The 14373-nt window shown below is 62.0% G+C and overlaps 2 protein-coding genes across 2 annotated transcripts; both read right to left on the reverse strand.

Moving 5' to 3' along the window:
* LOC125333338 (serine/threonine-protein kinase pim-1-like) lies at nucleotides 1–3582 on the reverse strand. Its single transcript, XM_048319200.1, has 7 exons — nucleotides 3215–3582; nucleotides 2313–2559; nucleotides 2134–2184; nucleotides 1544–1910; nucleotides 731–907; nucleotides 324–473; nucleotides 1–96 (listed from the first exon to the last, which is right to left on the reverse strand). Exons 1-6 carry the CDS (start codon nucleotides 3580–3582, stop codon nucleotides 391–393), a joined length of 1293 nt encoding a protein of 430 aa, XP_048175157.1. The 3' UTR covers nucleotides 1–96; nucleotides 324–390.
* A 5147-nt stretch (nucleotides 3583–8729) lies between these two features.
* LOC125333339 (serine/threonine-protein kinase pim-1-like) lies at nucleotides 8730–12305 on the reverse strand. The gene is made up of 7 exons (XM_048319202.1): nucleotides 11938–12305; nucleotides 11042–11288; nucleotides 10863–10913; nucleotides 10273–10639; nucleotides 9460–9636; nucleotides 9053–9202; nucleotides 8730–8825 (listed from the first exon to the last, which is right to left on the reverse strand). Exons 1-6 carry the CDS (start codon nucleotides 12303–12305, stop codon nucleotides 9096–9098), a joined length of 1317 nt encoding a protein of 438 aa, XP_048175159.1. The 3' UTR covers nucleotides 8730–8825; nucleotides 9053–9095.
* Nucleotides 12306–14373: the final 2068 nt, after the last annotated feature.

A 14373-nucleotide genomic window follows, 5' to 3' on the forward strand; every position in this document is an offset into this window, starting at 1 on the left:
AGGAAGAGCTCGTCATCCTTGACGTCGTCCTCCATGTCTCCAGACGCAGCAGCCCCACCTGGCACAGCTTCTCCAGGGGCTCCTTCTTCCCTGCGGCTGAGAGCAGGCTGTCAGTGCCCCGCCCAGGGCCCCGGCTGTCAGTGAAGCAGGACAAGCAAAAGCAGCTTGCACGGCGGCCACCAGTGCTGGGAAGAGCAGCTCAGCTCCAGCACAAGGGCTGCGTGTTCCCATCTGACGACCCCTGCGCAGCGATACAGGCAGGGCAAAAAAGCCTGCGTTTCTTGGCTTCTTCTTGCCAAGGCACGTGTGGAGCTGTAACTTACCGGCTCCCTGGATCAAAGTGTGCCTGTGGCTCTCTCCCTTCTTCTACGGATGGTGAATATCCTGCAGCTAAGGATCACACGACAGGTCTTCTAATGAGGGCCTGTCCAAGGAGTGCAGGGACAGACACCATCTGATGAGTTCCTTGCAGTCTGCGGGGAGAAACCAGAAAGCGCCGGTCAGTTGCAGAAGGCTCCTGTCCGCTTTGCCCCACTATTGCCATGCCCAGGCCATGCCATGGCGGCTCCAAGCTGTGCCTGAACTTTCCCATCCATTCTTTGTTTTGGAGGAGAGCAGGAGAGCGGGGCATGTGCCACCTCCTCGGCAGCTGCCAGAGCGGGATGCTCGTGAGCCCGCTGCTGTCTCCCAGCACCGCTATTCCCCCCGTGCCGCAGAGATGAGCATCCACCTTGAGAGAGCCGTTGTGGGAGCGACAGCTGGCCCCAGCTGATGTTCCGGCCCTTCGGGAACGGGTGCTGCCCGCAGACCATCTGGTGCAGCACGATGCCCAGGGACCAGACGGTAGCTGCCTCGCCGTAGTACCAGCCAAAGTGGTTCCATTCCGGGGGGCTGTACGATGGTGTTCCTACGGAATAGAGAGGCAGTTCATTAGGGGGATGCTGCCTGCTCCCGGAGCCTCGCCCCAGCATCCCTGGGCACGCGGGGGCCGCACCAGTGGCACGCGGCGTGACCCGCTGCCCTCTCGCCAGCGCCTGTGACTTGCGGACAAACTGTGGGTTGTAAAAGAAGCCACCGGTGTCGCAAGAGGGCAGCGGAAGCCCTGGCAAGGCCCGAGCATTCCACGCAAAGGGAAAACCCGCTCAGTGCCCGGGGGGAAAAACCATGCCTTCACCCTGCCTGCCTGCATTGCCCCAAAAAACATTCTGAAGCCAAGGCAAACCAGGCAAGCTGAGCAGTCCAAGCCCTTTCTCGCCTGCACACCAAACCGGCGGGTGCACAGCTTCTGGCCCCGCCCTCTCTGCTACCCCCACCCACGGGTGTGTTTTTGTCACGCTGGCTGCCCCAGCCCCAGCGCCAGTCCTGGGCAGAGTGGCTGGCGAAGGCTGCCAGCAGCACTGGAAGATGGCCCCCTGGCCACCCACACTCAAAAGCAACTGGGCTGAACACTCGGTCCTGGCATCAAAAGGGAGAATCCCCGCTGCCACAGCCAGGCTGGGCCGCGAGATGCCGGCACCGGGAGCCTACCCCGGCGGGGACTCACCTGCAAAGCGGGTGTAGGCTGTGTCTTGCAGGTGGGTGCCGCAGCCAAAGTCAATCAATTTGGCCTGGCCGGTGGCCAGGTCAACCAGGATGTTCTCTGGTTTCAGGTCCCTGTGAAGGACCCCGCAGCTGGTGCAGTGCCGCACGGCCTCCAGGACCTGGCGGAAGAGCTCCCGTGCCACCTCCTCTGACAGGAAGCCCCGCTCTCGAATAAAATGAAGCAGGTCCTGAGAGTGCTCCGGCCGCTCCATCACCAGCACCACGTTGTTGGGGAGCTCGAGCCACTCGAGGAGCTGCACCACACCAGGGAAGCCGGTGGACACCTTGTCCAGCAGCACGACCTCGAGTGGTGCGCTGGTGCCGTTGGGCTGCGGGAGGAGCACGATGCCGTCAGTGGGGCTGATGCCGTGCCAGGGCTCGGGAAGGCCCTCGCCCAGCCCGGGATGCTCTGCGCCCTCCGCTGCCCCCACGCCCGCTCTCCCCCGAGGCGTCCTGCCGCCTTCCACCCTCCCGGGCCTCGGCTTATCCCCGCCCGTCACGCCCCGGCTTCTCCCGCTGCCCACCACCCCCCTCCTCCCCCCGCTCACTCACCAGCTCGCCCCAATGACGGATGCGGTTCCGTGGCACCCGTTTGATGGCCACCTGCAAGCCAAGGGAAGCAGCGGGTTGAGCTCGCCGCCCGCCCTGCCGAGCCCCATCCTCCTTCTCCTGCGCCCTCCTCCTCCTCCGCCCCCCCTCCTCCTGCGCCCGCCGCCGGCCCCGCCACTCACCGGGGCGCCGTCCGAGAGCCGCGTCGCCGCGAACACGCTGCCGAAGCCGCCGCGCCCCAGCAGCGAGCCCACCCGGTAGCGCTCCGTCAGGCCCTGCTGCGCCTTCCCTGCCGGCGACACGCGGCTGTCAGCGCTCGGCCCGGCTCCAGAAACGGCCCGCGGCCGCTCCTCAACCGCCCCGGGCCGGGTATCCCCAGATGTTGCCTCTTTCGAAGGGGACACCGGCAGCTCGGGGGCGGGGGCCGCGCTGCCGAGGGGAAGAGCTCGGACCGGGGAAGACGCCGCGGACGCGGCGGGAGCGGTCGCGCTGTCTGTGTCCGCGGCGGGTCCCGGGAGGAGCCGGGGCCGGGGCCGGGGCCGGGGCCGGGGCCGGGGCCGGGGCCGGAGTCGGAGTCGGAGGCGGGCCTGGGGCCGGGGCCGGAGTCGGACCAGCCGGAGCCAGAGGCTGGCAATGCTGCCCAAGAGGCAGGCACTGATGCCCGCCCAGCAGCGCCACCGCCAGTACGGCAAGAGCCGGGCGGAGGCGAGACCGCGGCGGGACGCCCGGGGGCGGGGAGGGCGCAGCCCCGCCCGGGGCCGCGGGCGGGCCGGGCGCATGGCCCGGCCTGGCATGGGGAGAGGGAGGCCGCGGAAGGGGCGGAGGGAGTGGAGCACTGAAGGGAGAGCGGGACAGGGGATGCGGGACACTGGGAGAAGGAGAGGAGGAGCAGGAGAAGGAACGCGGAGGCTCTGGAGAACCGCTGCTTTTGTGTTGCTCTTCTGCTGCTGCCGCTGCTGCCGCTGCCGCCGCTGCCGCTGAAGCGCTGGGAGCGTTTGTCCGCGTGTCCGTGTGTCTGTTGCCCGGGTGTCCGTTTTTCCGCCGCGCGCCCCGCGGCCGAGCCCCGCGCGCCCCGGGCCAGCACGGGCCGCTGCGCTCCGGGGCCGAAGCGGAGTCACGGAGCATCTCTTCCTCCCGCAGCCGCGCCACACGCACCGTCTTGTTTAGCTTCCTCTTCACCAGATTGTAACTCTTCCTTGCGGCAGTCTTGCAACTTGCCCCTGCTGCTCGCTCGCCCCGCGCCGCGGTCTCTTGCTCACGAGCAAGCAAAGCGCTGTCCGCACTTTTTGCCTGGAGCAGAGCAAAGTGCTGAATGAGGCGCCTGCCAGCGCCAGGCAGAGCCAGCCCCGTGGGAGGGCAGAGCAGGACGTGAGGAGGGAGACGTGCGGCCCCTGCGGGGCGCAGCGCTGCTCCCCGGCCGCTCGGCGTGGGCAGTGGGAGCGGCGGGGCCATGCCCGGCGCGGTGCCCTCGTCGCCAGGGCTGTTGCTATTTTCTTGTCCGGTTCCAGGTGAAAATCGGAGGCTGCCGATAGGAGGATTCAAGGAAAAGAATGGAAACACTCTTTTTGCCGAGTTCTGATGCCAGTCCAATAGAGCAGCTCAGCTCTCAGCTGTCTGCCTCCTCCCTGCCAATCCAGCACTTTCAGCCGGGAGCAAAGGCCCTCTCTGCAAAGAAACTGCAGGCTGGTTTCCTTCTCCTGCTGTTCATTGACACAGGTAGAAAAGCAGACTAGTTTGGATGCTGAGTCTGTCCAAACAGACAGTGAACTTTGCCATGTGAAGCCAAGACACGGAGTCTTGAGCCCTGCGACAGTGTCATGGGAATCACCTTTGTTGCTTCTGCTGTCTGTTGTCACTGCTGAGGGTGCAGTCCCATGGGAGCACATGCCCTGTCTCTAGAAGCCAGAGCCGAGCAATGCACTGGGCTCTAAAATCTTCCGTTGGCAGGCTTCTGGTGTCTCCAGCATTGCTTTCAAAGCCAAACAGGGAGAAGGCAAACTGTGTGTAGCTAATGATACTGTAGAGTGTCTCAAACTTGCCAAGTCCTAGGTCTTCTAGGTAAGATCAGTTTGGAATGACAGTGGGGTAGAACTAGTGCAAGACAGAAAAGGGGAGCCTAGAAGGGAAGCAATTAATAGTATACGGGAACATCTTGGGCTGTTTCTTTCCGTTTGCATGTCACTTCTGGGAAGCTGTTTTGCTTTTGCAAGAATCTTGCCCACAGTGATGTCTGCTCTTTCCAAGACCCTTTCCTGGAGACCTTGCTCGAGCTCCTGTCACAAGATGTGCCATCACGTGCAGCTTCTCTTGGCTTGCCACACTGTGTGTGCAGCACGACTCTTGCAGCAAAGCAGGACCAAGGTTTTGAGAGCTTGACAACTTGTCCTTTCTCCTCCTGGTGGGCTAGCGAGTTGTGCGGTGGGTAAGGTTTCCGTCGTTACTGTTCTAGGCTAAGGAAACAGGAGGAGGGGGTAGCAGCAGTTGTTAGGCTGGCTGAATGGAGAGAAAGAATCTCCGGAGCCTGCAGCCAGAAGTGGAGAGCTGTGGGCTAATCCTTCCAAGCTCTCAGTGGACATCTTGCAAGTGACCTGGAACGTGAGAATGGTCTGACAGAGGCGGTTGGTTTCTGAGTTCAGCGTAGATGCTTGCACATCTGGTGCGTTGGTGCGCAAATCAAGAGTACAATCGGTTCATGGGAAGCACCAGAAGAAGCTGGAGCTCTCCGAGCAGACGACTGAAAGAATCTGCAAAGGAGAAATGTGGGAAATGACTTGGTGTACCTTGCCTGGAAGAAGGGTAGTTTTTTCTAATAATTCCTAATCCGTTCCCTTGGCTTTTGACTTTCTTAACAAGGCCGTTTGCATCCCCGATTCAGCACGAAGCCAGAGGCCCGGGCTTACGGAAGCGCGCCAAAGATTCCTCCGCAGTGACGCTCAGGTGGAAAGAGGAGCGGGGCGCCTGAGCAGCCTCCGGGGAAGCATCCCGCGAGGTGCAATTTGCGCCGTGCTGGGAGAGGAGGAGGGGGAGAAGGATGGGCCGTGCGTGGCAGCAGCAGCAAGTTTGGGCCGCAGGACATTGCGCCTGCGCCGCTGCCCCACAATGGGCGGGCGTGTCCCCGGGGCTGCGGCCCCGGCACCGCGTCCGCTGAGCTGCCGACGCTGCGGGAGCTCCCCGGGCTGGGCTGGGGTTCCCGCTGGGACTGGGCAGCAGGCTGTGCTCTCACTGTGGTCAGCAGCAGCGGCACGTACCTCTGGACATCCACGTCTCCTGCTGCTGGGAAGAAGCAATGAAGCGAGTGCAGAAGTTCTGCTTCCTCTTTCTCCCGGTGGAGTTTTTCGTTTCATTCCACACTCCAGAGGCAATTTCTGTGCTGGCCTCTGTCAGCTGATTCTATTTCAAGAGCACCAGCAACAGGGCTGCGTTTGAGCGCTGTGAATGTGGCCTGTATGGCTTTCATTCTCCTCGCCTTAGTGCTCAGGGGTGGTGGGCATTCCAGTATCTGCTGATCCTTATGCCTGCGACAAAAAGACTGACTTCGCTGTCGTGAAAGCACCGTGGATAGGCCTGCTTGAAAGCGGCAGTTGCAGTTTGGCTGAAAAATGCAGGTGGCAGCCGGAAGGGGTGCCACAGCAGCCGTGGGGTCCAATTCACAAGGCAGAGGCAACAGCAGCCTCCTGACGGCGCATCACGGTGAATGAAAGGGTGCAGAAACCCGATCATTTCTTTCTCTGAAGTTTGCTTCGGGAATGTACAGGCAGGCTCTGAGGAACCAGGGCTGTTTGTGGGGGAGTGTTGTTGTGATCAAGAGATTCAATTAGAAAAAGAAGGTGTTACGCATTTTGAGTCTTGACTTCAGTGCTTAGTCAGAAAGACCCAGTAGAGTAAGAAAACACCGGGAACTTGCAACTGGGAGAACACAGAGCGTTTAGTTAGAAAGCAAGGACTATTCAGTCAAGGCAGGAGAGATGGAACAAAGCTTTTAAAAATGTAACAAGTAGCAGGTGCACAATAGTTTGCAGAAAGAAGTATTACACAAGCATTTATCTTTGGGAGAAAAGTCTGATGTTGCTGTTAGGGACTTGATCACGACTATTATTGGTTAGCAAGCTTATTAACAATTTTACTATTGGCTATCCAGGCTCACACTATTCTAACCCGATGGTGAAAAGATTATAAAAGCTATCGACACTTTTAATAAACGTCTCTGGTTATAGCCCGACTGGCGACCGCATTTCTTTGATGCGTTGCACAAGCAACGTGACTGACACTTTCGCTCTCCGTGCTCGTTCCGCAGCCACGGGTACAAAGACATTATGGGAACCCTTGTGCAGACAGAGCCTTCTATCCCTGCAGAACGCAGCGCGGCGGGTGGGGGCGGTTGGCGGGCAGCGAGCCCCGGGCAGCAGGCGAGATCCGGCTCCGCACCTGCCGGGCCCTGCTAAGGCTCAATGCCGGCTCCTCTGCAACAGCAAAGACCTTGAGCCTTGTCACTGCCCAGAGGGGCAGTGCTGGCCCGGCCGCACAGCTCGTTTTCCCCACAACTTGCAGGAGGTGAGAAGGCAACACTTGCAAACACTGACTGCGAGCCGCAGCGCCGGCTGCGCACCATTAACCTCAGCTCTGGGACCACTGTCTGCCCCAAGCTCCGGGGGATGCGGTGGGAGCCCGGCTGGGCTCTGCCCTGGGGCCATCCTCCAGTGACAGCTGCAAACAGGGAGCATTTAGTTGCCACCAAGAGCCCAGCCACGCGTGGAGGGGAGCTGGTGCAGGTGCGGCCTGCGCTGTTGCCTGCTGTGCTCTGGGGCTGCTGCTCCCCGCAGAGGGAACTGCACTGGCGTGCCAGAGGAGACAAAGAAGCTTCAGCTTAAGCCGAACTGAGCTGGGTGGCTGGGCTGGCAGGAGTGGGGAGGGTCAAGGGCATTCACAGAGCTCATCCTGCTGCAAGGACGAGGAAAAGTGGCAGTGGGAAGCTAACAGTGAGGAGAGCTGAGGCCTGGAGGGCAGCTCTTGAATGACACTCAGGTCTCGCCGGACCTCTGAGACATTGCTGTTCTTCTGCCAGTGACAGGATGAGTCCCTAAACCTGGGGCTCGCTCCTCCTCCTCGTGGTCAGGGGCATCAAGGAAGGCTACAGTGCGACAGAGACCGCCCTGAGCTGGCAACTCACTGGGGGAAAAGAGGGAGGGAGCACTTGTGAACTAAAGGGCAGGTGGGGCAGAGAACTGTTCAGAGAAGGGCTGAGCTAAAGCTTGAGCAAGCTGAGAAACGTCATTTGGGGTCATCCCACATTGATTTCATTTCACAAGTTATTGAACAAGTTTATTTGGGGCGGGGGGGGGGTGTCATGTTTTCCCCTGGAGGCGTGCACTCTGCAGGCTTGAGCTGCGTTGCCGAAATGCTCGGGCACGTCTCTGCTGCAGCTCACACCGGTTCTTCTTTGGCTTCTTCCGGCCCGGTGCTGAGCCGCAGCAGAGCCCTGGCGGAGCCCAGAGCAGCCTCAGCATCCACAGAGCCCGGCTGCAAGGAGAGAAAGCAGAAACCGCCCGTCACGTGAAGGCTGCTGTCCCCCTTGTCCCAGCCGCCCGCGGTGCCCAGGCCGTGCTGGCCGTGCTCAGAGCGGTGCCCGAAGCCGCCCGTCCCTGCTGCCTTTGGCAGGAGAGCAGGATGGCAGGACACGTGCCACCACCCGCAGCCAGCCGTGGCAGATCCACCTCCTCAGCAGCTGCCCAGAGCGGGATGCTCCTGTGCTCGCTGCCATCTCCCAAAAGCCCTTATCCCACCCGTGCCAAGAAGACGGGGACCCACCGCACGCCACCCGCCGCTGGAAGAAAAGCTGCTCCCAAGCGATGTCCTCGGCCTTCTCCAAGGCCACGTCCCATCCACGCCGCAGCTGGTCCCAAGCACTTCCCGATCCAGACTGGACACCACCTACAACGCTTCCTCGAAGAAAAACAAACAACAAATTAATGAAAAGGGATTACAGACCAAAAGGAGAAACAAGAAAAAAGGTCAAAAATCTTCTCTCTGTCGGGGGCCTGAGGAAGGCCCAACCTTCCCTACATGCTGGGGAAAAACCCACCCACGGGCGAGGGAAGCCCACGCTTTCTCCCTTCCCCCCTGCACTGCCCCCCAACAGGCACGGCGAGCCCGAAGCAAACAAGGGGAGTGGAGCAGCCCGAGCCCTTCCTTTCCCGCAAAACAAAGCAGCCCGTGCACAGCTCCTGGAGCGCCACCTCTGCTCCTGCCATGGGGGCTTGTTTGTGTCGGGCTGGCTGCCCCAGCCCCAGCCCCAGCCCCAGCCCGGGGAACAGTGGGTGGTGGGGGCTGTTGGCAGGGCCAGGGGCCGACTCCCATTTCGTAAGCACCCCAGCCCATCCCGCCCGCCCCGCCGAAAAGCAGCTTGGCAGCCGGCTGAAGAATTAGTTGCATCCGCCCCAGCAAAGGGGGGAACCTTTGCTTCCCGGCCAGGCCGTGCAATGCCCAAATCTGGGAGCATCCCCCTGGGTGTGGACTCATCTGTAAATTCGCTGTGGAGCCTGGCTTTGAAGAAGGTGCCAGAATCAAAGCCCATCATCTTCAGCTTGCCGGTGGCCAGGTCGAGGAAGAGCTCGTCATCCTTGACGTCGTCCTCCATGTCTCCAGACGCAGCAGCCCCACCTGGCACAGCTTCTCCAGGGGCTCCTTCTTCCCTGCGGCTGAGAGCAGGCTGTCAGTGCCCCGCCCAGGGCCCCGGCTGTCAGTGAAGCAGGACAAGCAAAAGCAGCTTGCACGGCGGCCACCAGTGCTGGGAAGAGCAGCTCAGCTCCAGCACAAGGGCTGCGTGTTCCCATCTGACGACCCCTGCGCAGCGATACAGGCAGGGCAAAAAAGCCTGCGTTTCTTGGCTTCTTCTTGCCAAGGCACGTGTGGAGCTGTAACTTACCGGCTCCCTGGATCAAAGTGTGCCTGTGGCTCTCTCCCTTCTTCTACGGATGGTGAATATCCTGCAGCCAAGGATCACACGACAGGTCTTCTAATGAGGGCCTGTCCAAGGAGTGCAGGGACAGACACCATCTGATGAGTTCCTTGCAGTCTGCGGGGAGAAACCAGAAAGCGCCGGTCAGTTGCAGAAGGCTCCTGTCCGCTTTGCCCCACTATTGCCATGCCCAGGCCATGCCATGGCGGCTCCAAGCTGTGCCTGAACTTTCCCATCCATTCTTTGTTTTGGAGGAGAGCAGGAGAGCGGGGCATGTGCCACCTCCTCGGCAGCTGCCAGAGCGGGATGCTCGTGAGCCCGCTGCTGTCTCCCAGCACCGCTATTCCCCCCGTGCCGCAGAGATGAGCATCCACCTTGAGAGAGCCGTTGTGGGAGCGACAGCTGGCCCCAGCTGATGTTCCGGCCCTTCGGGAACGGGTGCTGCCCGCAGACCATCTGGTGCAGCACGATGCCCAGGGACCAGACGGTAGCTGCCTCGCCGTAGTACCAGCCAAAGTGGTTCCATTCCGGGGGGCTGTACGATGGTGTTCCTACGGAATAGAGAGGCAGTTCATTAGGGGGATGCTGCCTGCTCCCGGAGCCTCGCCCCAGCATCCCTGGGCACGCGGGGGCCGCACCAGTGGCACGCGGCGTGACCCGCTGCCCTCTCGCCAGCGCCTGTGACTTGCGGACAAACTGTGGGTTGTAAAAGAAGCCACCGGTGTCGCAAGAGGGCAGCGGAAGCCCTGGCAAGGCCCGAGCATTCCACGCAAAGGGAAAACCCGCTCAGTGCCCGGGGGGAAAAACCATGCCTTCACCCTGCCTGCCTGCATTGCCCCAAAAAACATTCTGAAGCCAAGGCAAACCAGGCAAGCTGAGCAGTCCAAGCCCTTTCTCGCCTGCACACCAAACCGGCGGGTGCACAGCTTCTGGCCCCGCCCTCTCTGCTACCCCCACCCACGGGTGTGTTTTTGTCACGCTGGCTGCCCCAGCCCCAGCGCCAGTCCTGGGCAGAGTGGCTGGCGAAGGCTGCCAGCAGCACTGGAAGATGGCCCCCTGGCCACCCACACTCAAAAGCAACTGGGCTGAACACTCGGTCCTGGCATCAAAAGGGAGAATCCCCGCTGCCACAGCCAGGCTGGGCCGCGAGATGCCGGCACCGGGAGCCTACCCCGGCGGGGACTCACCTGCAAAGCGGGTGTAGGCTGTGTCTTGCAGGTGGGTGCCGCAGCCAAAGTCAATCAATTTGGCCTGGCCGGTGGCCAGGTCAACCAGGATGTTCTCTGGTTTCAGGTCCCTGTGAAGGACCCCGCAGCTGGTGCAGTGCCGCACGGCCTCCAGGACCTGGCGGAAGAGCTCCCGTGCCACCTCCTCTGACAGGAAGCCCCGCTCTCGAATAAAACGAAGCAGGTCCTGAGAGTGCTCCGGCCGCTCCATCACCAGCACCACGTTGTTGGGGAGCTCGAGCCACTCGAGGAGCTGCACCACACCAGGGAAGCCGGTGGACACCTTGTCCAGCAGCACGACCTCGAGTGGTGCGCTGGTGCCGTTGGGCTGCGGGAGGAGCACGATGCCGTCAGTGGGGCTGATGCCGTGCCAGGGCTCGGGAAGGCCCTCGCCCAGCCCGGGATGCTCTGCGCCCTCCGCTGCCCCCACGCCCGCTCTCCCCCGAGGCGTCCTGCCGCCTTCCACCCTCCCGGGCCTCGGCTTATCCCCGCCCGTCACGCCCCGGCTTCTCCCGCTGCCCACCACCCCCCTCCTCCCCCCGCTCACTCACCAGCTCGCCCCAATGACGGATGCGGTTCCGTGGCACCCGTTTGATGGCCACCTGCAAGCCAAGGGAAGCAGCGGGTTGAGCTCGCCGCCCGCCCTGCCGAGCCCCATCCTCCTTCTCCTGCGCCCTCCTCCTCCTCCGCCCCCCCTCCTCCTGCGCCCGCCGCCGGCCCCGCCACTCACCGGGGCGCCGTCCGAGAGCCGCGTCGCCGCGAACACGCTGCCGAAGCCGCCGCGCCCCAGCAGCGAGCCCACCCGGTAGCGCTCCGTCAGGCCCTGCTGCGCCTTCCCTGCCGGCGACACGCGGCTGTCAGCGCTCGGCCCGGCTCCAGAAACGGCCCGCGGCCGCTCCTCAACCGCCCCGGGCCGGGTATCCCCAGATGTTGCCTCTTTCGAAGGGGACACCGGCAGCTCGGGGGCGGGGGCCGCGCTGCCGAGGGGAAGAGCTCGGACCGGGGAAGACGCCGCGGACGCGGCGGGAGCGGTCGCGCTGTCTGTGTCCGCGGCGGGTCCCGGGAGGAGCCGGGGCCGGGGCCGGGGCCGGGGCCGGGGCCGGGGCCGGAGTCGGAGTCGGAGGCGGGCCTGGGGCCGGGGCCGGAGTCGGACCAGCCGGAGCCAGAGGCTGGCAATGCTGCCCAAGAGGCAGGCACTGATGCCCGCCCAGCAGCGCCACCGCCAGTACGGCAAGAGCCGGGCGGAGGCGAGACCGCGGCGGGACGCCCGGGGGCGGGGAGGGCGCAGCCCCGCCCGGGGCCGCGGGCGGGCCGGGCGCATGGCCCGGCCTGGCATGGGGAGAGGGAGGCCGCGGAAGGGGCGGAGGGAGTGGAGCACTGAAGGGAGAGCGGGACAGGGGATGCGGGACACTGGGAGAAGGAGAGGAGGAGCAGGAGAAGGAACGCGGAGGCTCTGGAGAACCGCTGCTTTTGTGTTGCTCTTCTGCTGCTGCCGCTGCTGCCGCTGCCGCCGCTGCCGCTGAAGCGCTGGGAGCGTTTGTCCGCGTGTCCGTGTGTCTGTTGCCCGGGTGTCCGTTTTTCCGCCGCGCGCCCCGCGGCCGAGCCCCGCGCGCCCCGGGCCAGCACGGGCCGCTGCGCTCCGGGGCCGAAGCGGAGTCACGGAGCATCTCTTCCTCCCGCAGCCGCGCCACACGCACCGTCTTGTTTAGCTTCCTCTTCACCAGATTGTAACTCTTCCTTGCGGCAGTCTTGCAACTTGCCCCTGCTGCTCGCTCGCCCCGCGCCGCGGTCTCTTGCTCACGAGCAAGCAAAGCGCTGTCCGCACTTTTTGCCTGGAGCAGAGCAAAGTGCTGAATGAGGCGCCTGCCAGCGCCAGGCAGAGCCAGCCCCGTGGGAGGGCAGAGCAGGACGTGAGGAGGGAGACGTGCGGCCCCTGCGGGGCGCAGCGCTGCTCCCCGGCCGCTCGGCGTGGGCAGTGGGAGCGGCGGGGCCATGCCCGGCGCGGTGCCCTCGTCGCCAGGGCTGTTGCTATTTTCTTGTCCGGTTCCAGGTGAAAATCGGAGGCTGCCGATAGGAGGATTCAAGGAAAAGAATGGAAACACTCTTTTTGCCGAGTTCTGATGCCAGTCCAATAGAGCAGCTCAGCTCTCAGCTGTCTGCCTCCTCCCTGCCAATCCAGCACTTTCAGCCGGGAGCAAAGGCCCTCTCTGCAAAGAAACTGCAGGCTGGTTTCCTTCTCCTGCTGTTCATTGACACAGGTAGAAAAGCAGACTAGTTTGGATGCTGAGTCTGTCCAAACAGACAGTGAACTTTGCCATGTGAAGCCAAGACACGGAGTCTTGAGCCCTGCGACAGTGTCATGGGAATCACCTTTGTTGCTTCTGCTGTCTGTTGTCACTGCTGAGGGTGCAGTCCCATGGGAGCACATGCCCTGTCTCTAGAAGCCAGAGCCGAGCAATGCACTGGGCTCTAAAATCTTCCGTTGGCAGGCTTCTGGTGTCTCCAGCATTGCTTTCAAAGCCAAACAGGGAGAAGGCAAACTGTGTGTAGCTAATGATACTGTAGAGTGTCTCAAACTTGCCAAGTCCTAGGTCTTCTAGGTAAGATCAGTTTGGAATGACAGTGGGGTAGAACTAGTGCAAGACAGAAAAGGGGAGCCTAGAAGGGAAGCAATTAATAGTATACGGGAACATCTTGGGCTGTTTCTTTCCGTTTGCATGTCACTTCTGGGAAGCTGTTTTGCTTTTGCAAGAATCTTGCCCACAGTGATGTCTGCTCTTTCCAAGACCCTTTCCTGGAGACCTTGCTCGAGCTCCTGTCACAAGATGTGCCATCACGTGCAGCTTCTCTTGGCTTGCCACACTGTGCGTGCAGCACGACTCTTGCAGCAAAGCCGGACCAAGGTTTTGAGAGCTTGACAACTTGTCCTTTCTCCTCCTGGTGGGCTAGCGAGTTGTGCGGTGGGTAAGGTTTCCGTCGTTACTGTTCTAGGCTAAGGAAACAGGAGGAGGGGGTAGCAGCAGTTGTTAGGCTGGCTGAATGGAGAGAAAGAATCTCCGGAGCCTGCAGCCAGAAGTGGAGAGCTGTGGGCTAATCCTTCCAAGCTCTCAGTGGACATCTTGCAAGTGACCTGGAACGTGAGAATGGTCTGACAGAGGCGGTTGGTTTCTGAGTTCAGCGTAGATGCTTGCACATCTGGTGCGTTGGTGCGCAAATCAAGAGTACAATCGGTTCATGGGAAGCACCAGAAGAAGCTGGAGCTCTCCGAGCAGACGACTGAAAGAATCTGCAAAGGAGAAATGTGGGAAATGACTTGGTGTACCTTGCCTGGAAGAAGGGTAGTTTTTTCTAATAATTCCTAATCCGTTCCCTTGGCTTTTGACTTTCTTAACAAGGCCGTTTGCATCCCCGATTCAGCACGAAGCCAGAGGCCCGGGCTTACGGAAGCGCGCCAAAGATTCCTCCGCAGTGACGCTCAGGTGGAAAGAGGAGCGGGGCGCCTGAGCAGCCTCCGGGGAAGCATCCCGCGAGGTGCAATTTGCGCCGTGCTGGGAGAGGAGGAGGGGGAGAAGGATGGGCCGTGCGTGGCAGCAGCAGCAAGTTTGGGCCGCAGGACATTGCGCCTGCGCCGCTGCCCCACAATGGGCGGGCGTGTCCCCGGGGCTGCGGCCCCGGCACCGCGTCCGCTGAGCTGCCGACGCTGCGGGAGCTCCCCGGGCTGGGCTGGGGTTCCCGCTGGGACTGGGCAGCAGGCTGTGCTCTCACTGTGGTCAGCAGCAGCGGCACGTACCTCTGGACATCCACGTCTCCTGCTGCTGGGAAGAAGCAATGAAGCGAGTGCAGAAGTTCTGCTTCCTCTTTCTCCCGGTGGAGTTTTTCGTTTCATTCCACACTCCAGAGGCAATTTCTGTGCTGGCCTCTGTCAGCTGATTCTATTTCAAGAGCACCAGCAACAGGGCTGCGTTTGAGCGCTGTGAATGTGGCCTGTATGGCTTTCATTCTCCTCGCCTTAGTGCTCAGGGGTGGTGGGCATTCCAGTATCTGCTGATCCTTATGCCTGCG

Source organism: Corvus hawaiiensis, chromosome 14 (genome assembly GCF_020740725.1).
Source record: "Corvus hawaiiensis isolate bCorHaw1 chromosome 14, bCorHaw1.pri.cur, whole genome shotgun sequence".
Classification (NCBI taxonomy): Eukaryota; Metazoa; Chordata; class Aves; order Passeriformes; family Corvidae; genus Corvus; species Corvus hawaiiensis.